The sequence below is a fragment of the Sus scrofa genome, chromosome 3, assembly GCF_000003025.6.
Source record: "Sus scrofa isolate TJ Tabasco breed Duroc chromosome 3, Sscrofa11.1, whole genome shotgun sequence".
Lineage (NCBI taxonomy): Eukaryota > Metazoa > Chordata > Mammalia > Artiodactyla > Suidae > Sus > Sus scrofa.
In genome coordinates this window covers 53192961-53216157 of record NC_010445.4, presented here as the reverse complement: position 1 = coordinate 53216157, position 23197 = coordinate 53192961, and the positions used below count along the sequence as shown (strand labels likewise).

At 43.4% G+C, this 23197-nt stretch overlaps 1 protein-coding gene across 2 annotated transcripts in view; it reads right to left on the bottom strand.

Moving 5' to 3' along the window:
* Positions 1-23197, bottom strand: part of TBC1D8 (TBC1 domain family member 8) — a 140191-nt gene that overhangs the window by 73092 nt on the left and 43902 nt on the right. Inside the window, exon 2 of one of the 2 annotated variants that reach the window (XM_021087166.1) lies at positions 8712-8822. In XM_021087166.1, the coding sequence (XP_020942825.1) occupies positions 8712-8822 (111 nt within the window). Of the gene's footprint in view, positions 1-8666; positions 8823-23197 lie in introns of both variants that reach the window. The other variant, XM_021087165.1, reaches the window with a different exon arrangement.

Sequence of the window (23197 nt, the reverse complement as noted above, 5' to 3'; positions counted from 1 at the left end):
CTCAGTGGGTTAAGGATCCGGCATTGGATGAGCTGTGGTGTAGGTCACAGCTATGACTCGTTTCCCTCGTTGCTGTGGCTGTGGTGTAGGCCAGTGGCTACAACTCTGATTCGACCCCTAGCCTGGGAACCTCCATATGCTGCAGGTGCGGCCCTAAAAAGACAACAACAAAAAAAAGATGATGTGACATACATACATAAAATGGAGTATTAGCCATAAAAAGAAGGAAATAATGCTACTCGAGGCAACATGGTTGGACCTAAAGATTATCATATTAAATGAGGTAAGTCAGAGAAAGACAAATACCATATGAGCTCATTAGCATGTAGAATCTAAAAAAAAAAAAAAAAAAAAAAGATACAGATGAACTTTTTACAAAACAGACTCACAGACATAGAAAACAAATCTATGGTTACCAAAGGAGAAAGGTTAGGGGAAGGATAAATTGGAAGTTTGGGATTGGCAGATACATGCTACGATATATAATATAAATAAACGAGGACCTAATATATATATAGGGAATGATATTCAGTACCTTGTAATAAGCTATAAGGGAAAACAATTTGAAATATATATATATGTATAACTGAATCACTTTGCTGTACAAGTGAATCACTGCAAATCAAATATACTTCAATTGTTTTAAAAATAAGGCATAACCCTGGATAACTGACCTCCATTGATGCGAATATTTTTGTAACATCAGAAGAGAAAGCACAAAAAGAAATCAGAGCAGAGAATTTTACACTCCCTCAATTTCCCAGTTATTTTAAAAATCCCGATCAGTCCCAGCCCCAGGTCACTTGGTTCTATCATATGTCAGAAAAACAGCAAGCCCTGAAGGGAGCCCTCGAGGAGGCGGACAGGTTGGTGCAGAAGCCAGCGTGACCTCAGGACAAGGACACACCTGGACCTGCAAATCCGCAGGGGAAGGAGCTCTGAGCACGTGAGTCAGGACGCTTCCGCCCTGATGCTGTGCCTTCCTCACGGAGTCGTTAAGGAGTCAGGTACCACGTCACTTAGCAAACACATCTTGTTCTGAAGCCCCGCTGCCTCAGTCAGTGACACTCAGTTTCTCCTCTTCTACTGAAAGGAAGGGCTGGAACTCGATGTTGCTAAGATCCCCTGCGATGGTTTCTTTTGTCAGAGAAATCATGCTCTGAGCAGAAGTCAGGCAACTTGTAACATACTGGAAAAAGTCTGATTCGCAGCCTAGAAACTTTTTTTTTTTTACTTAGGTCATATTTATTCTGAAGTATGTTAAAAAAAAATCAGGATTTGAAGGTATAAAGGGACTTTATACAAAAGGATTATTACAGGAGAGAAAAACGGACAATTTCCCCCCAGTCTTACTGAGATGTAATTGACACACAGCACTTTGTTAGTTTAAGGGGCATAGATAGCATCATGATTTGACTCACAGCATGAAATGATTATCATGGTGAGTTTAGCGAACATCCATCATCTCATATAGATACAAATTAAATAGAAGAAAAAGTTTTTTCTTATCATGAGAACTGTTAGAATTTTGTCTTACCAACTTTGAAACAGTGTTAATTTTATTCATCATGTGCATTACATCCCTGGTCATTATTTATCTTGTAACTTGAAATTTGTACCTTCTGACTGCCTTCCTCCAATTCTCTCTGACCTCGCCCCTTGCCCGTGGGGAACCACAAATCTGATCTCTTTTTCCATGAGTGAGTTTGTTCTGGAAGCCTAATTGACCTACAACACTATGTTAGTTCCTGGCACACAACACCGTGATTTGATATTTCTATATATTTCAGAAAAGAGACCGTGCAGCAGAGAGAACTCAGACCGTGGGGGTCTCCAACAGTCTCCTCAGTTCAAAGCATTTTCTGAAAATGACTTTGACCTCCAAATTCACTAAGTCGCAAAGTTAGACTCAGCACGTGCCTGCTTTTGAAGTGACCATAAGCCACCTCCTCAATGGAAGAACATCTTTGGTGAGTTTCATTATTTGAGCAGAGGCAAAATGACTTTAATGAAAACAGTAGGAGCCTTGCTAACACAAGGAAACTTGCTAACACAAAAGCAACGTCAGCCGTGGCCCCTCTCAGTCACTTCCAAGTATAAATCCACACGCAAAATGCCACCTAGTGTTGTTCTGAGAACTCCCAAGCCACCGAAAACTAGTGTGAGCACTACACTGAGTGGGTGCACAGAGACAAGTCCTACTTCTCCTCCCGCCGGGCAGCCTCCCAGGCTTTCCTTGAAGTGCACAGTGTGTTCTGTTCTTGAAAAAGGGTCTGGCTGGCACTTACTTTGCTGCCCTGGCACAAAGGTCACCCAGACACTAATCTGATCCACCCTGGAACATTTCCTCTTGTAATAAAACTCCCTCTCCAAAGACAAAGCAAACAATGATGCAGAAGACAAGAAACTAAAACGCCAGCCTTGGTCAAGGACAGAGATAAGAGACGACACAGCAGAAAGAACGCTGGCCGAACATTCTGTAAGAAGCTGCGAAGGGCCAGCAGGGAGGCAGCCCTGATGCAAGAGTCACTGGGCAACCACACCTCCCTTCCTCCCTCTCCAGGGCCAATAATTAAACACTGCTGGAAGACTCAAATGAGCAAAGTAGGGGAGAGGAAGGGATTTTTTATTTTTTAACCCAGAAAGCATAACTCCTTTCATTCTCAATTTTAAAAATCATATCCTACATTGTTTTAGCAAAAATATCACAGCTTCCTTTTTTTTTTTTTTTCCTCTTCTTAAGGTTGAACCCATGGCATATGGAGGTTTCAGGTTAGGGGTCAAATCGGAGCTACAGCTGCTGGCCTACGCCAGAGCCACAGCAATGCAGGATCCAATCTGGGTCTGTGACCTACACCACACACAGCTCATGGCAATGCTGGATCATTAAGCCACTGAGTGAGGCCAGGGACCAAATCCAAGTCCTCATGGATACTAGTTGGGTTCATTAACCCCTGAGCCACGATGGGAACTCCTCTATATAGTCACTTGTGATGGAGCATGATGGAGGTAACGTGAGAAAAAGAGTGTGTATGTGTGAGTGTGTGTGGGGGGGTGTATGTGTGTGAGACTGGGTCACTTTGCTCTACAGTAGAAAATGAACAGAACACTATAAACCAGCCATAATGGAAAAAATAAAAATCATTATTAAAAAAAAAACCAAACACTTAGTACAGCTAGTTTCCTGGATTCCTTCTTATTGTGTTAACTTAAAAAAAATAAATAAATAAACAACATACATGCCTTAATCTAAAAAAAATACCTTATTGTTAAAAAAGGCTTCCCATCAACATGTCGTTAATCTCTCTGTAACAGTCACACCAAAGATCACTGCTCATGGATCACTGTAATATCTAAAGAACGCTTGAAATACTGAGAGAATTACCAACATGTCACATGGGGACACAAGTGAACCAAGGCTGTTGGAAAAATGGCACCGACCGATGTGCTCAGTGTATGCAGAGCTGCTTGCCAACCCTCCGTTGATAAAAGCAAAACATCTGTGAAGCACAACAAAGGGTGATCAAAGGACTCGTGCTCTCGGGGTCCTGCCTGGGATGCGTGCTCCCAGGGTCCTGCCCGCCTCACTTCCCCAGCCCTCACTCCCATTCCTGCTGTGCCAGCCTGCTGTCTGACTCCCCACAGCCCTGGAGATGGCCCCTCACACCCTCACCCAGGAACCCTGACATCATGCCCGGGTCTGGAAGGGGCCATCATCAAACATTTCAGGTGCATGGACATTGGGGACTGCGAGTGTCCTGAGATATTTAAGCATATGCATGTTCATTTCAGTTTATAAAGTACTTAAAAATCAGAGCAAATTAAGTATCTAATAAAGGGTGAAATAAAGTGGGCTATAGCCATTGGGCTGGATGCTGCATTGCCATTAACTGTGACGCTGCGTCTCCATGCAGCCCGGACTGGCTCCTGTGGATAATGCTAGGCTACCTGGACTCAGGACCCAGCCGGCTAGTGCACGAACTCCCCCCACTGCCCACTGCCCAGAAGGCCACCAAATGAAGAGACTGAAATCCAAATATTCTCATCAAAAGCCTCAAATCCAGAGTGAGACCCCCTCGCTGCCTGGAGTAGAGGAGAGGAAAGGAACTGAGGAGAAACTGGTCCTGCTCTCCTATCCCATGTCCTGGCCATCAGCACACCAGCCTTCCCTGCTGTGTCCCCAAAATATACATCAAAAATCAGGAGACTGGGATTGACAGATACACATTGCTATATAAAAATTGGGGAGCTCCCATTGTGGCTCAGTGGGTTAAGAACCCCACTGGTGTCCATGAGGACATGGGTTTGACCCCCAGCCTCACTCAGTGGGTTGAAGGATCCAGCATTGCCACAAGCTGCAGGGTAGGTCACAGATGCGGCTCAGATCCTGTGTTGCTATGGCTATGGTGCAGGCCGGCAGCTGCAGCTCCAATTCGACCCCTAGCCTGGGAACTTTCATATGCCACGGTGCAGCCATAAATAAAGAAATAAATTTTTAAAATTGGTAATCGGAGTTCCCGTCGTGGCTCAGCAGTTAACGAATCCAACTAGGAACCATGAGGCTTCGGGTTCCATCCGTGGCCTCGATCATTGGGTTAAGGATCTGGTGTTGCCATGAGCTGTGGTGTAGGTTGCAGATGTGGCTCGGATCCCATATTGCTGTGGCTATGGCATAGGCCGGCGGCTACAGCTCCGATTAGACCCCTAGCCTGGGAACCTCCATATACGCAGGTGTGGCTCTAGAAAATGCAAAAAGCCAAAAAAAAAAAAATTGGTAATCAACAAGGACCTACTATATAGCATAGGGAACTCTATTCAATATTTTGTGAAAACCTATATGGGAAAAGAATTTGGAAAAGAATAGATATACATTTATATATATGACTTAGTATATGTATAACTACGTCACTGTGAACTTAACACAGTACTGTAAATCAACTACACTTCAATTTTTTTTTAAAAATATAAGGCTTTCCCTTGTGGTTCAGCAGGTTAAGGATCCGGCCTTGTCACTGCAGCGGCTCAGGTCCCTGCTGTGGGATGGGTTTGATCCCTAGCCAGGGAACTTCCACATGCCCAGGACATGGCCAAGAAAACAACAAAAGCTATACTCACTACATTAACACAAATAACAGACAGTTGTTCTGGGATAACGATGTCCAATTGCAAGCAAGGAGGAGAGAAACAGCACAGCCACCAAGCCAAACACTCTGCGAAAGCATAGGAGAAAGAGAAACAGCACAGCCACCAAGCCAAACACTCTGCGAAAGCATAAGGAGTAAGAGAGCGATATTCAAAAAACAGAGACGCTGTCCTGGAGGAAAACAGAAGCAGAAACACCTATGAAGGCGCCACACTCCAACAGTGATGCACCAGAAAGGTGTGTTCAAACAAACAAGAGCTCGAAAGTGAGATGGCGAAATCAGAGGTGAAACGGGAGACTGGGGACCTGAGAAAATGAACTGGGGACCAAAACCACATAACAACAAAATCAGTAGATGCGTTAAAGGCAGTAGAGCATGGAAGACACAGCCGAAAAATGGAGAAGGCTGACTTTAGAGGAAAAGGCTCTACAACCAGCATGCAGAGGTAGCTGAAAATGGTCCACACAGGTACGCCCAGATGTTTGGCTGGGAATGTGTACTGGAGAAAGCACAGCTGGCTTCTGTAACAAACAGGCCATAAAATAAAGGCTGTAAGGCTAAAAAAAAAAAAAAAAGAAAAAGAAAAAGAAAAAGAAAAAAGGATTTCTTAGGTGGCCTAGTGGTTAAAGATCTGGTATTGTCACTGCTGAGACACAAGTTTGACCCCTGGACTGGGAAAACGACCAAGAAAAACAGTCTTCCTAAAACACTACTATGCTTATTTTACCTAAAGGAAACAGTGCCTTACAAACATTCCTTTTTTTCACCTATTCTCTACCTCATTGCCTTTTAGTGCTATAACAGAGAGGTCCTAGAGCATAACCAATAATGACATTTATGAAAAGGAATACTGTGAAAGGGCTATACACTTGTACAGTTCATTCTTTTATTTTGGAGTTCCCATTGTGGCTCAGTGGGTAAGGACCTGACATGGCATCCGTGAGCATGTAGGTTCCAGCCCTGGCCTCACTCAGTGGGATCCAGCATTGCCCACAAGCTGTGGTGTAGGGAACAGATGCAGCTCAGATTCAGCATTGCCATGGCTGTGGCGTAGGCTTGTGGCTGCAGCTCTGATTCAGCTCCTAGCCTGAGAACTTCCATATGCCACAAGTGCGGCTGTAAAACAAACAAACAAGCAAACAAACAAACAAACTACACATTTTTACCAAAAACAGAAAAACAGACATCAGCTATCCAACATAAAATGTCCATGAAGTGGGGAATTCAATCGATGGAACACATGCATTTTTAAAAATGTAACACATACACAGAACGATACAGGAAAATTCCCTGAAATGATTACAGGAATCAATCTGCATCCTGGGAGAGCATGTGGAGTTCCAAGACAATGTAACAGAATGTGCTCCAGGCACAGGAACAGATTACGACCAAGTGGCTAATGTGACTGAGGTCACTAAACCTCAGTGATAAAAAATAGCTATGGGCACAATAAGCACATGGCCCACAACGGGGGTGTGGGGGGTGGAAGGGGGCTGGAATCAGACCAGCCTGAGATTCCTCCTCTTCCCACTTAAATCCTGGAAGACGCTGAAGCGACAGCTACCAGGCTCCACAGTCTGGCCAGAGAGCATCACACTCAGCAAACGTGTTATTCAGGTTCAAAAGCAAGGGACAAACACTTGCAGATCTGAAATACTATTCAAGGAAGAAAACAGGAATGTGGCCAAGGAAGAGAAGAGCCAAAATAAAAGATTCTGTGTTGGGAAAAAGCCCAGGAGAAGCATTAAATCAATTTAAACAGGGAATGGAACCAAACAGTGGAAAGCATGGTTACAGAACAGAATGGAAATAACCACATAAAATTGATACTAAGACTTTCTGAAAGGAGAGCTTGGGGAAGCAGAGGCGGTTGGAGGCCACTGGCAGCTTGTCCTTCAGGAGGGCAGTCAATCAACTGTCGGGATGGAAACAGTGCTTTAAGAACCGGTAATTCTGACCTCGTCATGCTTCCTAACAGCCCGTGCCTGACCTTGAGTGAACCTTTTAGAAAGGAAACGCTCTATTAGAGAGGCATTTACCTGAACTTTAACAGTCCTTTGGTTTCACCTGAGCGTCTTTCCTCTCATTGAAATCAACTAAAAGCACTGTCAGATAAGCTGTATTTTTATAAGGCACTTCTACCTTTCTTCATAGCTACCCCTGGACTTGTCTAAATGCATTAGAAAGTTGTCTGATAACACAAAGAATAGATAAACAACAAGGCCTTCCTCTCTAGCACCAGGACCTATATTCAGTATCCTGAAATAAGCCATAATGGAAAAGAATAGGAAAAAGAATGTAAATTATTTTGCTCTGCAGAAGAAACTGACACCACAACATTCTAAATCAAGAGGAGGAGGGGGGAGAGGGGGAGGGGAGGGGGAGGGGGAGAGGGGGAGGGGAGGGGGAGGGGGGAGGGAGAAGGGAGGAAGACTGGGGGGGGCGGGGGGGTGGGAAAGAGGAGAAAGAAAGCCATCAGAGTGATGTGATCCCAGTGTCATGGAGGTTCCCTTGGATGGCTAGGATGTGGAGTGACATATTTTCTTCTCGGTATTTTCCAGTGTTAATTCATTACATTGAGCATGCATCGTTTTATGCAAACACAGAATGATTTGTCCAAAAAACCAAAACAAAACAAACTAGAAAAAAACATGCTAAGATATTAACAGTGGGTAGTAATGAACGGTGGGTATGGATGACAATTTTCTTCTTTATATTTTCCTGTTATTTTTTCTGGGGGGAAAAAAAGGTAATCCAATGTTAAAGAATGTGAGGTGACACTGCAAGTTTAAGGTAGCTGCTGAAATGTTAAGAGGACAAAAAACACACCTAAAAACCTCTCTGCTCAGAGCACGCGTGCAGACAGAAGAGGGATTAGCACTGGATCAAAGGTTCCAGCCTTTTTCCTTCTTTCTCACCCATTTTCTAACTTCAGGAGGGTGAACACAGATGACTTGTGGAATTAAAAAATACCTCTGGGTTTTGTTGTTTAATAGAAAGGGCTTCTTAGGATGCCAGGACTCCCTGCCCCACAGGAGCCTGCGTGGCGAGGCAGGGCCTTGGACAGAACGTAAGAGAGGCACTGGAGCTCAGATGGAGCAGGTGGAAGGCCGTCGCTAAATCCCCATAGGGCGCAGCTGTCCAGGGATTCAGCTCAACCATGGAGAAAGGGTGAAGGCTGGTGAGAGTCACATCCAGCCTCAGCCACTTCCCCGGCACTGTTAGGCATGTGTAGGCACGTGGGGACGTGCGTTATGCAGACACGAGGGAAGGAGAAAACATCAAATCATCCTCGATGGCACACAGTCCCCGGAAACAACACACCTTGAAAGCCCGGCTGCTCAAGCTTAGAGCTTCTGTGTGCTTTTGATGGTTGAAAAAAAGAAAGAAAGAAAGAAAAATAAGAGGTCCTAACAGCAGATGAGGTTCTAGAAGGAGTTACCTTCGAGCGTCACCCACATGCAGATACTCAGCATGCTCGGACCTTAAGGTGTGGAATATTCCACCTGGCAGAGAACTCACCCGTGGCCACGGCCCAGTACACGTCCGATCCGCTCAGTAACTCACCACATGCGATGGGAGAATAGACCTGGGAGCCAGGGACCTGGAGCAGAATTCGAAACGGAGCCACCCGGGCGTTAGAATCCAGCACCGCATCCAGGGCACCCACCAGGCGGCCTTCAAGAGACAAGAGGACATGCACATGTGAGCACAGGGATAGCCAGGCCAGCAGCCCACACACACCTGCCCCAGGCAGCAGGCCTGGGGACCAGCTCATAAGGCCTAGGCTCCAGCTGACTCATCCTGTTTCCCAGCCCAGAACGGAGCCTGGTATTTGCAGCTATGCAGCACAGACCTGCATCACCAATGAGTAAGTGGACAAGGGGCCCTGCCAAGCCCCCCGACCCAGCCGACCGAGTGCGTGCATCCCCCAGAGGCTGGACCCTGGAGGCCAAGTGATGCCGTAAATACGGGCTGGGGACCCAGAAGCCAAGGGCCTGACTCGAATCCTGGTTCTACCACTTTCTAGCTGTGTGACCTTGGGCAAGTTCTTTACCTTCTCTGTGCCTCAGTGGCCCCTACCGTAAAATGGAAAAATCACAGTGTACCTTTCTCACAGGGAAACTGTAAGAATTCAGTGGGTATATTTTGCAGCATTCCAAGGGCTGGGACTGTGACCCGGCCATGAGACCTACCACGGAAGTGTTGCCCATTATCGGAGTTCACACTGTGGCTCAGTGATTAGCAAAACCGACTAGCATCTATGAGGACGAAGGTTCGATCCCTGGCCTCACTCAGTGGGTTAAGGATTCGGCGTTACCATGAGCTATGGTGTAGGTCACAGACGTGGCTCAGATCCCAAGTTTTTATGGCTATGGTGTAGGCCAGCGGCTAGAGCTCCAATTCTACCTCTAGCCTAGGAACCTCTATATGCTGCAGGCGTGGCAATAAAAAGACAAAAAAGACCAAAAAAAAAAAAAAAAAAAACCCAAAACAAGCGTTTCCCATTACTACTGTATTATCTCAAAGGTGGAAGAAAACTCCAGAAGGGAACTGTGAGAAGCAAATAAGAAAATATCTACATCCTTCACAGACCACGAAGCACACAACATAAATGTTCACCACTCCATTGAAAGGAAAAGCATTGTGAATCAAGGGCAGAGAGAAAAAACGGCAGCAGGTGCTCCTCTCCGATCTTTTACTACCTGGGGCTCAAGATGGTTGAAAGAATTAAGCCTGTCAACCTGACTTCACACATAATTCTCAGAACAGCCCCTGAGGAAGGGGTCACTTTCTGCAGAATGGTCCACAGTTTGGTTTTGTCTCATGTTTCATTATAATTAGGCTGAGGATAAAAATCTCCATCAAGAATCACAGCAGTGGGTTTCCCGTGGTGGCGCAGTGGAAACGAATCTGACTAATAACCACGAGGTTGTGGGTTCAATCCCTGGCCTCGCTCAGTAGGTTAAGGATCTGGCATTGCCATGAGCTGCGGTGTAGGTCGCTGGCAGCTGTAACTCGGATTTAACCCCTAGGCCAGGAACTTCCATGTGCCATGGGTGCAGCCCTAAAAAGCAAAATAAGTAAATAAATAAATAAATAAAAATAAAAGAATCACAGCAGTAACATCATATCCTTTTCACCCCCACCCTATCAGGTGGCAGCATCCCTGGTAACATTCCCTTTGTCCCCTCCAGGAAGTATCTGCCAAGCTTCCACCCTGTGCAGCTCTCCCCTCTCCCTTTGTGGTGAACAAGCGTTCTGAAGAAGTGCTTTGAAACTATGTTCCTTGTTCAATTTTCAACTTTTTCATGTAGCTGTACAGGCTGGACTCACCTTTTCCTACTTTATCCAGTGGGTTGTAACCCAGCATCATCATCATTGGGATGCTCACGTTGTGTCAGATTCGGCCAGTGGGAACCCCTTAGGATGGTTTCTGTGTCTCTGAACATGTCTCCTTTTTTTTTTTTTTTTTTTTTTTTTTTGCCTTTTTAGGGCCTCACCTGTGGCATATGGAGGTTCTAAGGCTAGTGGTCTAATCAGAGCCGTAACCGCCAGCCTACACCACAGCCGTAGCAACACAGGACCTGAGCCACGTCTGGGACCTACACTGCAGCTCACAGCAACACCAGATCCTTAACCCACTGCGCGAGGCCAGGAATGGAGCATGAGCACTCATGGATGCTAGTCAGATTCATTTCCACTGAACCATGACGGGAACGCCCATCATTTTTTGTACTTTCTGGCACAATAAAATAATCCAAGTTCACCTTGTATTTTTCCCAGCTCCAGCCTTGGAATCAGCCGTTCCTCCAAGGAGCCTGGTTCCTTTATGAGGAATGGTATTTAATAACCAGGTGTGCTCACTGCTAATGCAGGTGGTTCTTTCAATGGACAGAGCTAGGGAATGTGTGTCTATAAGTATATGCATGTATTTAGTGTGCATTTACATATTTGTATATACATATATTCACTGACACATTTTAATACATATCTACATATATAGAAAGAGAGTTCACACCAATATTTCCAACTGTGATTCAATAGCACCATACTCATTCTAGTTTCTTTCCACACCTGCAACTCCTTCTCCAACACTGAGAAACCTGGCTTTCATTATTTTATTTCACCTTTTTTAGGGCGCAAGTGCAGCATATAGAGGTTCCCAGGCTAGGGGTCGAACTGGAGCTGCAGCTGCTGGCCTACCCCACAGCCACAGCAATGTGGGATCCAAGCCTCATCAGCAACCTACACCACAGCTTATGGAATGCTGGATCCTTAACCCACTGAGCGAGACCAGGGATCAAACCTGCCTCCTCATGGAGACTTAGTCAGGTTCGTTACTGCTGAGGCACAACAGGAACTCCCCATTATTCTTGATATATTTACTTATCTGATCACTTCCCCTGTTGCCACCACTGTCCCCTCCCTGGCACATGCCCTCCTCACCCAACCCAGGCTCCAACCACCCCCACATCCATCACCATCATCTGTCGCACTTAATGGCTTTAGGGGAAGTAGGAGGAAAGGGCTGTGGCTTTTTATAGCAACCATTCCTTAGGCTGCTCAGAATTTTGGCATCCTTACTGGTTCGTGGCTGAGTGACCGATAACTGAGAGGCCTCAAAGCTCTCTGCTGTAATGGAGCATCTGAGCAGCAGCTGAGGGGAGCTTCAGTGAAAACCACGGGCTCGAGGGAAAGCAGAGAGTGGAGTTAGAGATCCATTTGTCTAAGATCGATGAAACATGTTTGCCTGCGAAAGATGGAGGGTGAGGAGTTCCTGTCGTGGTTCAGCACAACACTCAATGCAGCCCAAGTCACAGGCAGAACATGAAATTCACACCAAGGACCTGTGTGTTTCATTTCTTATGACCTGATCATCATCTTAGGTGGAACCTAAAAGGCAGGCCTAAAAAGAATAAGGTCCACATGACTCGTTGACCCACCCAGACCCAGACCTGCAGTCTCCACTTTATCAGACCTGCACAGGTAAAACGACCGAGCCATGAAGCAGCTGACTTCCCAAGGACAATGACAGCCCCAAGGAGAAAGTTAAATTTTATGCCAAGATCTCAATCGCCATCCCAGACCCATAGAACTCAGCACACGACCCCCTGCCTATAAAACCTGATTCTCTTCCAAGGGCAGAGGTGTCTGAGTTCTACTTGCTCAGAGCTCCCGGCCACTCTGTTGGTCAGTAAACCCTGCTTGCGATCTCACTGCTCCAGCCTCTGCCTCCTTCCACCCCGCCGCCCTAACACATCATGTCCCACTTTCAACAAAGAAATTACAAAGCATGCTGAAAGGTGAGAAAACACATTGTCTGAAGAGTGAAGCAAGCGTCAGAAGGAGCCTCATGTGCAGCACAGGTCTTGGGATTATCGGACAGGGAATTTAAAATCTCTGTGCCTAGAAGATTACAGGCTCCGATGTAAAGGTAGCCAAGATGCAAGGACAGGTGATGCCTCAGAGAAATGGAACCTCTGAGAACTAGTTAAAGATGAATGCAAGAAATCAGCACCCCGTAAGCAGAAACCAAGGCTGCACTTGGTGGGTACAGCAGTAGACTGGACACTGCTGAGACGAGCCTGGAGATGTGAACTGGAGCTTGGCACTGGCCGTCAGTCTATACAGGGAATAAAACATGAGCCTCTGCAGCTGTGGACCTGCAGCACCCCCTGAACAGAGCTGAGGGTGGAGACCAAGAGGGAGGCACTCTTAGCTTCAGGAAAACTGGAAGAACAGGTCTTTAGATAGCTTTTTTTTTTTTTCCTTAGGAGAAGATCTTATGAGCCCAATTCAAGAATAGGTCTTTAGATAAATATTTTTTTTTCTTAGGAGAAGATCTCATGAGCCCAGTTCAAGATTGAATTGGGGTCTTCTGAGCCCAATTCAAGACGTAAGAATTGGGCTCATAGGAATCTTGGGCTCATAGGAATCTTGAACTGGGCTCATAAGACCTTCTCCTAAGAAAAAAAAAATAGCTAACTATCTAAAGACCTGTTCTTCCAGTTTTCCCAGAGCAGCATTTCCTCCTATCTAGAAAAACACTAAAATCCTTCAATGATGACTGTTAGCTGTGACTAGTAGTCACCTTCATGAGACCAGCAACAAAGTTTTGTAAAATGTGTGCCCCCTTTAGGACTTCTAGCTGGATATTCCCCCGTTCCTCCGTATTTCAGATAGCTATGGCCTGCCATTAAGTGGACAAAACAAAAGATGTCACAGGTCTGTGAGAACAGCCACTCCCAAGAGTGGGCCAGTGAGCCCTGAGGGAACTCAGGAAAGAAACAAAGACTGGCCCTTAGCAGATGAGCAGAGGTGCGTATCAAAGGAGTGATTCCAGGAAGCCCAGACCTTTACTGCTTCCCACAGAAACTGGTTTTTCTGTACATCTGGTTTTTTGCAACTCTTTTGTTCCTACTGCCTTCCCTTGGTTGCAAAATCTCCTATATCCTAGCTCCCCTCCCTCTCCTCCTTGGAGCGGTTTCTCAGCTGCCGTCTCCCAGGCTTAAGTCCCAATTTAACTTATCTCAAATAAACTTAACCCAAATAAAACTCAACTCTCAACTTTTGGGTCGCACATTTTTTTAAGTTGACAAAAGATAAACCTAGAGACATCTCCCAAACTGAAATGCGAAGAGGACAACATATGAAAAAAAAAAAAAAAAAAAAAGAACAACCCAGAACATTGGAACAATTTCAAAAGCTGTAGGATAGACAGATAGATATAACTGGAATACCAGAAGAAGAAAGAGACAATTACTTGAAGTTATTATAATGGCTGAGGATTTTCTAGAATTAATTACAGACACCGAACTGAAACCAGAGGGAATCAGGCAAGGCACAATCCTTAAAACAGTAGCACAGTCCTTGAGGAGATGACAAAAACTGGTTGGACCCAACTAGGTCCAGGATGGTGGAAGACTGGATGCCCAGTGGACCCTGAGCCTTTTTAGGCGCTCACTGTAACACAGCAGCAGCCAAGTGACATGCCCACAGGTGCCAGGACAGGTTCAAGGCCACCCATAAAAAGGCAAAAAGTGGGTAGTGGCCCAAATCCTGGAAACCCCTGCCCACTCCTGGAAATAGTCGCAATAATCCTCCCACTCATTAGCCTTTGAAATTTCCCAGCCCATAAACACTCACTACCCATATTTCAGGGTCTCTTGCCTCTTGTCTTCTGAGACGGGTCATGCTCTGTCTAATTCTCAATATATCTACTTCTTTTTTTTTCTTCAGGGCCACACCTGTGGCATATGGAGGTTCCCAAGCTAGGAGTTCAATTAGAGCTACAGCTGCTGGCCTACACCACAGCCCATGGCAACGCCAGATCCTTAACCCACTGAGCGAGGCCAAGGATCGAACTCAAAACCTGATGGTTCCTAGTTGGATTCGTTTCCAGTGTGCCACAACGGGAACTCCTCAATACATCTACTTCTTACCTATCACTTTGCTCTTGCTGAATTCCTTCTGCCCTGTGACAAAAAGAATCTGAACTTCAGTAAGTCCTGAGACCAGGTGTGTGCTTTTAAAGGATTCAAATCCCAATCTGGGCTTTGGAGAGTTCCTATTGTGGCTCAGTGGTGACAGACCCAACTAGTACCCATGAGGATGCAGGTTCAATCCCTGACCTCACTCAGTGGGTAAAGGAGCCAGTATTACTGGAACTGTGGTGTAGGTCACAGATGCAGCTTGGACCCCGCATTGCTGTGGCTGTGGCTGTGGCTGGCAGCTGCAGTTCCAATTCAGTCTTTAGCCTGGGAACTTCTGTATGCCGTAGGGACAGCCCTGAAAAAACCAAAAAACAAAAAACAACAAAACCAGTCTGGGCTTCGGCTGCATTTGAATCCCACCCTGTGGGTTCAAATCCCAATCCGAGATGTATTGTTTCAAAAGCACATATACAGGAACAACAGAGAACAGGTTAAACATCAAAACGTGTACATGTAGCACATATATTCAAATTGCAGAAACCAAAGACAGAGGGAAAATAAGAAAGGGAGAAACAGCCTACCTACAGAGGAACAAAAAACTACAGAAGACGTCTCATGAGAAATCATCCAAAGAAGAATGAAGAGTGAAATATTTAAAACACTGAAAGAAAATAACACCAGCCTACGAGTCTACCTCCAGTGAAGTTATTCTTCAAAAGTTAAAGGAGAAATAAAGACGTTCTCGGACAAACGAAAACTGACAGAATATATTTCCAGGCAACCTAGCCAGTAATCAATGTTAAGAGAAGTTCATCAGAGGAAAAGAAAAAATGACACCAGTCAGAAGGAAGACCTGCATAAAAAAAAGCAAGTGGTGTGCTGGGGAAGGGATCAACAAAAGCAAAACAAGGAGATCCCATCATGGCTCAGCAATTAATGAACCCGACTAGCATCCTTGAGGACAGAGGTTTGATCCCTGGCCTCGCTCAGTGGGTTAAGGATCCAGCATTGCTGTGAGCTGTGGTGTAGGTGGCAGATGTGGCTTGGATCTGGCATTGTTGTGGTTGTGGTGTAGGCTGGCAGCTGCAGCTCCAATTCAGTTCCTAGCCTGGGAACGTCCATGTGCTGTGGGTACGGCCCTTAAAAAAAAAAAAAAAAAAAAAGCAAAATAAGATATTTTCTATTTCTAAAAGATAACTGTGAAAGTAATAACAGTGAAAATGTGTTGTGTGGTCACAGCACCTGGAGGGAAGAGGGAAAACACTGGTTCCATACCTCACTTCAGGGAGTGTCACTGGAAGGGAGATTTAGATTAGCGGAACAGGTATGTTGCAAACTCTAGGCTAACTCCTACAAAAAATGTTTAAGTATAACCGACATTCTAAGAGAAGAGAAAACGGAACCATATTCCACTGAAACCACACAAAACAGAGAGAGAGGGCTTTTTTTAAAAAAATGCAATGAACGGAAAACAAATACGGTAGATATTAATCCAACTACAGTTCCTCCTTGAACAATACGAGTTTGGAAGTTCTCATGGCTCAGCGGAAATGAACCTGACTAGCATCCATGAGGACGCAGGTTCGATCCCTGGCCTCACTCATTGGGTTAAGGATCTGGCATTGCCACGAGCTGTGGTGTAGGTCACAGGCGAGGCTCAATCCTGAGAGGCTGTGGCTGTGGTGTAGGCTGGCAGCTACAACTCCGATTTGACCCCAAGCCTGGGAACCTCTATATGCCAGGGGTGTGGCCCTAAAAAGACACACACACACACAAAAAAAAATACAGGTTTGAATTGCACAGGTCCATGTCATACATGGATATTTTTCAATAGTAAATACACAGTGCTACATGATCCTTGGTTGGTTGAAACTGTGGATAGGGAGAAACCATAGGCATGGAGGAACCATGTATTTGGAGGGCTAACTATAAATTACACACAGTTTTTGGGGGGTTTTTTGTGGTTTTTTTTTTTTTTTTTTGGCCACACCCATGGCATAGGTAAGTTCCCAGGCCAGGGATCAAATCTGAGCTACAGCTTTGACCTACACCACAGCAGCAACAACACCAGATCCTTACCCCACAGTGCCAAGCTGGGGATCAAACCCATGCCTTCACAGTGACCCAAGTGGCTACCAGATCCTTAACCCACTGCACTACAGCGGGAACTCCTATACACAGATTTTTGACTGCATAGAGGGTCAGTGCCCCTAATTCCTGCATTGTTCAAGGATCAATTGTATATAAATAATTACTTTAAATGTGAATGGTCTAAATATGCTAACAAAAAGACTGAGATTTCAGAGTGGATTAAAAATTTTTTAAAAAAAGCTTATTTGTATGCTGTCCATAAGAAATCCACTTTAATTCAGACTCAGGTTAAATAAAAGGAGTTGGGGAGGGGGAGCAATAATAAAATGGAGAAAGACAAACCCTGGTAACACTAATGAAAAGAAAGCTGGAGTAGCTATACTAACTTCAGACCAAGAAGACTTCAGAACAAGAAAAAATTATCAGGGATAAAGAGGGGCATTACATAATGATAAAGGGGTAAATTGTTCAAGAAGACATAGCAATCTTTGTGCATCTAACAGAGCATCAGAATGCCCTTAGAAGAAACTGATAGTATGGAAAAATAGATTAATATAGGACTATAGCTGAGGACTTTAATACCCACCTTTCAGTAAGTGATCGAGCAGGTAGAAAACAAATAAGCATACAGGTGACCTAAACAGTACTATCCATCAGCTGGATCTAAAATGATGTGTATAGAACATTCCATCCAACCACAACAGAAGACACATTGTTCTCAAGCTCTCATGGAACATTCACCAAGACAGAACCTACTCTGGGCCATAAAACATACCTTAACCAATTAAATAGAATATGAATCATATAAAGTACATTCTCAGATACAGTAGAATTAAACTTGAAATCAGTAACATAAAATAGCAGGAAAATTCCCAAATTTATGGAGATTACACACACTTGTAAATAACACATGGGTCAAAGAAGAAGTCTTTTTTTTTTTTTTTTTTTTTTTTTTTTTTGTCTTTTTGCCATTTCTTGGGCCGCTCCGGCGGCATACGGAGATTCCCAGACTAGGAGCCCAATCGGAGCTGCAGCTGCTGGCCTACGCCAGAGCCACAGCAATGCCAGACCCAAACTGCGTCTGCAACCTACACCACAGCTCACAGCAAAGCCAGATACTAACCCACTGAGCCAAGGCCAGGGATCAAACCCGCAACCTCATGGTTCCTAGCTGGATTCGTTAATCACTGAGCCACGACAGGAACTCCATGGGTCAAAAAAGAAGTCTTAAAAGAAATTTTTGTTGTTGCTGTCTTTTTAGGGCTACACCTGATCCTTATGTAAGTTACCAGACTAGGGGCTGAATTGGAGCTGCAGATGCCAGTCTACTCCACGGCCACAGTCACGCCAGGTCTGAGCTGAATCTGCAGCCTACACCACAGTTCACAGAAATGCCAGATCCTTGATTCACTGAGTGGGGTCAGGGATTGAAACTGAATCCTCTTGGATACTAGTTGGGTTCACTACCATTGAGCCACATTGGGAACACTGAGAAATTTTTAAATATTTGAACAAAACAAAAATGAACAAAACTTAGAAAAAATCATCTGATGCAACAAAAATTGTCCGGTGCTAAGGGGAAATTTAAAGCATTAAGTGTGTAAATTAGAAAAGATGCAAAAATTCATAATCAATAATCTAAGCTTCTCCTTTAGGAAAATATAGAAAGAAGAGCAATGTAATCCTACAGAAAGCAGAAGGAAGTAATAACAATTGAGCAAAAAAAGCAATAAAATTCAAAATAGAAAAACAACAGCAAAAAAGAAAAAAATCAATCCAACTAAAGCTGGTTCTTTGAAAAGAGTGACAAGACTCTAGCTGGGCTTAGGAAGAAAAAGGAGGGAAGATACGAATTACCAATATTAGAAATGAAAGGGGTTATCACTACTGATCCCTTGGCTATTAAAAGGATAATAAAGGAATATCATGAACAACACTATACTCACAAATTTCATAACTTACATGAAATGTACCCATTCCTTGAAAGATACAAATTACCAAAACTCACACAAATAAAACTCAATTATTTGAGTAGGCCTGTATCTATTAAAGAAATTCAATCAATAGCTAATAATCTGCCAAAAAAACGTAAATACCAGGTCCAGGGAGTTTCACTGGTGCATCTACTAAATGTTAAGGGAGAAATTATAATAATCTTCCACAAGAGCTTTCAAAGAAAGCAAAAGCAGAGGGAACACTTCTGCCTCATTCTCTGAGGCCAACATTATCCTAATACCAAAACCAGGTAAAGATTTTACAGTAAAGGAAAACTACAAACCAGAATCTAACCATGTAAAACTCCTCAACAAAATGTTAGCAAATCAAATCCAACAATGTATGGAAAGAAACATACACCATAAACAAGTGGGACTAACTCGAGGTGTACAAGGCTGGTTCAATATTTGCAAATCAATCAATGCAATATACCACATCAACAAGCTAAAGAAGAAAAATCACACGATCCTATCAAACGGTACAGAAAATGATTTGATAAAATTCAACATCCAATGAGAATTAAAAGAAACCAAACAACCTCTAGGCAAACTAGGAAACAAGAACTTCTTTAGTTTGATAAAGAATATCTACAAAAAACCCTACAGCGAACTTTATACTTAATGGTGAGAAACTGGACACTTTTCTGCAAAGATGAGGAACAAGACAAGGTTACCTCTTCACATCAGACTGGAAGTCTTAGCTATTGCAAAAGGACAAGAGGAGGAAATAAAAAGTATACAAGGAAGGAAGAAAGAAAACGGTCTTTGTTCCCAGATGACACACTTATCTTTATAGAAAAATCCCAAAGAATCAATACCCTCCCCCCCAAAAAAAACCCACTTAGGGAATTAATAAGCAAATACAGAAAGGTTGCAAGACACAAGGTTAACATGACAAGTGCTTTCCTAAATTCCAGTAATGAACAATTGGAATTAGAAAATTTTAAATACCACTGACCATGGCAAATGGTACTTTTATCAGGTAGTAATCCACCAAAATATGCACAAGATCTGTGTGCAGAAAACTCCCATATTCTGATGAAATAAGATCTAAACAAATAGAGAGTCCATGTCCATGGACTGAAAGACTTAATTCCATGAAGATGTCAATTTATCCCAACTTGATCTACAGATTCAGTGCGATGCAATAAAAATCTCAACAAGCCATTTTGTAGATACTGACAAATCAATGATAAAGTTTACTTGAAAAATCAAAGACTAAACAACACTAAAGAAGAACAACACTAAAGAAGAACAAAGTTGAAGGACTCATGCTATACATTTCAAGACAATGTCAAAGCCACAGTAATCAAGACAATGTGGTATTGGCAACAGGATACATAGGTCAACAGCACAGAATCAGACCTCAGAACTATATCTTACAAATACATTTGATCTTCCTACAATATATCCTACAAAGATATATCCTACAGGCATATCCTATGAAGATATCTGATGTTTGACAAAGGAGCAAAGTTTAATTCAATGAAAGATAGTCTTTTCAACAAAGAGTTCTGAAACAACTGGACATCCATGTGGAACAAAAAATAAATCTAAGACAGACCTCACACCCTCTAAATACTACCTCAAAATAAATCACAGACCTAAAGGTAGAAGGCAAAACTATAAAACTTGGAGAAGGAAAATATAAGAGAAAATTCAGATGACCTTGGGTTTGGCCATGACATTTTGAGAACACCAAAAGCATGACCCTTGGAAAAAAGTGGTAAGTTGGAGTTTATTTAAATTAAAAACTTGCTCTGCACAAGATATATAAGAGAATGAAAAGACAAGCCACTGACTGGGGAGAAACTCTGTGGAAACACATATCTGATAAAGGACTTGTACACAAAATACACAAAAAACTCCTAAGAGTAACAATAAGAAAACAAACAACCCAACTGAGAAAAAGCAAAAGATATGGGAAAAAATGTCACCATAAAGATATATAGATGAAAACTTGTTCAACATCATCTGTCACTAGGGAATTTCAATTTAAGACAGATACTGAGTTCCCATGAGGGTCAGTAATAACAAACCCAACTAGTATTGCTGAGGACAAGGTTTCAATTCCCAGCCTCACTCAGTGGGTTAAGGATACAGCATTGCCACAGCTGTGGCACAGGATACAACTGTGGCTCAGATTCCATCCCTAGCCCAGGAACTCCCAATGCTGTGGGTGCCGCCCTAAAACAAAATGAAAAACAAACAAAACAAAACAAAAAATCTGACAGCACTAATTGCTGACAAAGATGCCAGCCATAGGAACCCATTCATTGCTGATGGGAAAGCTGATAGTACAGCCACTTTGGAAGACAGTTTGGTAGTTTTGCTGAGCTAATTGTGGTCTTACACCATGCAGCAATCACACTCCTATATTTTCATCTAACTGATGTGAAAATTCATGTCCACACAAAAAACTACATACAAATATTTACAGAAGCTGCATTCATAATTGCCCCAAACTGGAAGCAACTGAGATGTCTTTCAACAGGTGAATGGATAATCAATCAACTGTGGGACATTCATTCAATGCAGTATTCAGTGATAAAAAAAAAAAAAAAGCAAACTATCAAGCCATGAAGAGACACAGAGACATCATAAATGCATATCGCTGAGTGAAAGAAGTGCTCCTGAAAAGAGTACATTCTGGGGAGTTCCCATCGTGGCGCAGTGGTTAACGAATCCGACTAGGAACCATGAGGTTGCGGGTTCGGTCCCTGCCCTTGCTCAGTGGGTTAGCGATCCGGCGTTGCTGTGAGCTGTGGTGTAGGTCGCAGACGCGGCTCGGATCCTGCGTTGCTGTGGCTCTGGTGTAGGCGGGTGGCCGCAGCTCCGATTGGACCCCTAGCCTGGGAACGTCCATATGCCGCAGGAGCAGCCCAAGAAATGGCAAAAAGACAAAAAAAAAAAAAAAAAAAAGAGTACATTCTGTATGATTCCATTTATTCTAGAAAGATGAAAAGGGGAAACCATAGCAAGAACAGAAAGATCGGTGACTGCCAAAAGGAAAGGGCTAACTTAGTGAAACAAAGGGGAATAAATTTTAGGTGCTGAAACTATTCTGCATGATATCTTAATCGTGGATACAGGACACTATGCCTTCGTCAAAATCCACAGATGTTTCCACCATGAAGAAGGAACTTTAATGTTTGCAAATTTTGGAAAAAAAAAATCATGTAGGAGGTTCAGGGATTCCAGAGTAAATGCAGAATGTGATAAAAAAATATATATATAACTGTACTACAAATGTATGGTGAAGGAGGAAGAAGGCAAGAGTGTTGACTTAAGTAATTGCAGACATGAGTAGAGGCTTTAGGAAGAAACATATGTAAGTGCTGGATTCCATGTGGTCAAGGTTAACAACTGATACATTTCTGGCATACTAGAAATGAACAATGAAGAAAAAGGATGATGGAAGTAAGCCAGGTTCCTAACTGGAGGGGGAGTTTTACAGATAAGCAAAGCAAACAGGCAAGAATGAATTAATTATTCATTACTAAACAGCAATGAATTAAGAGTCAAAGACATAGATATGAACTCATGGTCTGTGGACTGTAGATACAAATGGCTACATAAAGAAACGCGTTGAGAGAGAGGATTAAGATGGCGGAATAGAAGGACTGGAGCTCAACTTCTCTCCTAAAAACAACAAAATTCACAACTAAAAGCTGAGCAATCTCCACCCAAATGGACTGGAAACCTTAAAAAAGATACCCTCTCCAGAAGAAAAAGAGGAGGGACATCAAGAGAAATTATGACGACCTTGTAAATCAACTACACTTCAATAAATTTTTTTTAAAAATGGAAAAAAAAAAAGGTGACAACCTCATTTCTGAGACTATTGCCTTTGGAATGGATTAGCAATGAGATCCTGCTGTGTAGCACTGGTAACTATGTCTGCTCACTTATGATGGATCATGATAATGTGAGAAAAAATAATGTATACATATATGTGTAACTGGGCCTCCATGCTGTACAGTGGAAAATTGACAGGACACTGTAAACCAGCTATAATGGAAAAAAATAAAAATCATTATATAAATTAAAAAAAAAAGAAACATGTGTTGATGTGTGTGTATACAAGGACAATATACATAGATTTCCTTGCTCTATCAACTGAGAGGGCTCAGAAGCCATGAACACATGCACTACCCAGACCTTGGTTTCTTTCTTTTTTCTTTTCTTTTTTTTTTTTTTTTTTTGGCTTTTTAGGGCCTCACCTGTAACATACGGAAGTCCCCACGCTAGGGTTCGAATTGGAGCTACAGCCTCTGGCCTATGCCACAGCCACAGCCACTCCAGCTCTGAGCTGCATCTGTGACCTACACCACAACTCATGGCAACACCAGATCCTTAACCCACTGAGCGAAGCCAAGGATTGAACCCACGTCCTCATGGATCCTAGTCAGGTTCATTAACTGCTGAACCACAGAGGGAGCTCCCAGATCTTGGTTTCTAATACCAACATCCAATAAAAGGAACTGGGGCTCTTTTGAAAAATGGCTGATTCTGGAACTGGAGTAGGAAA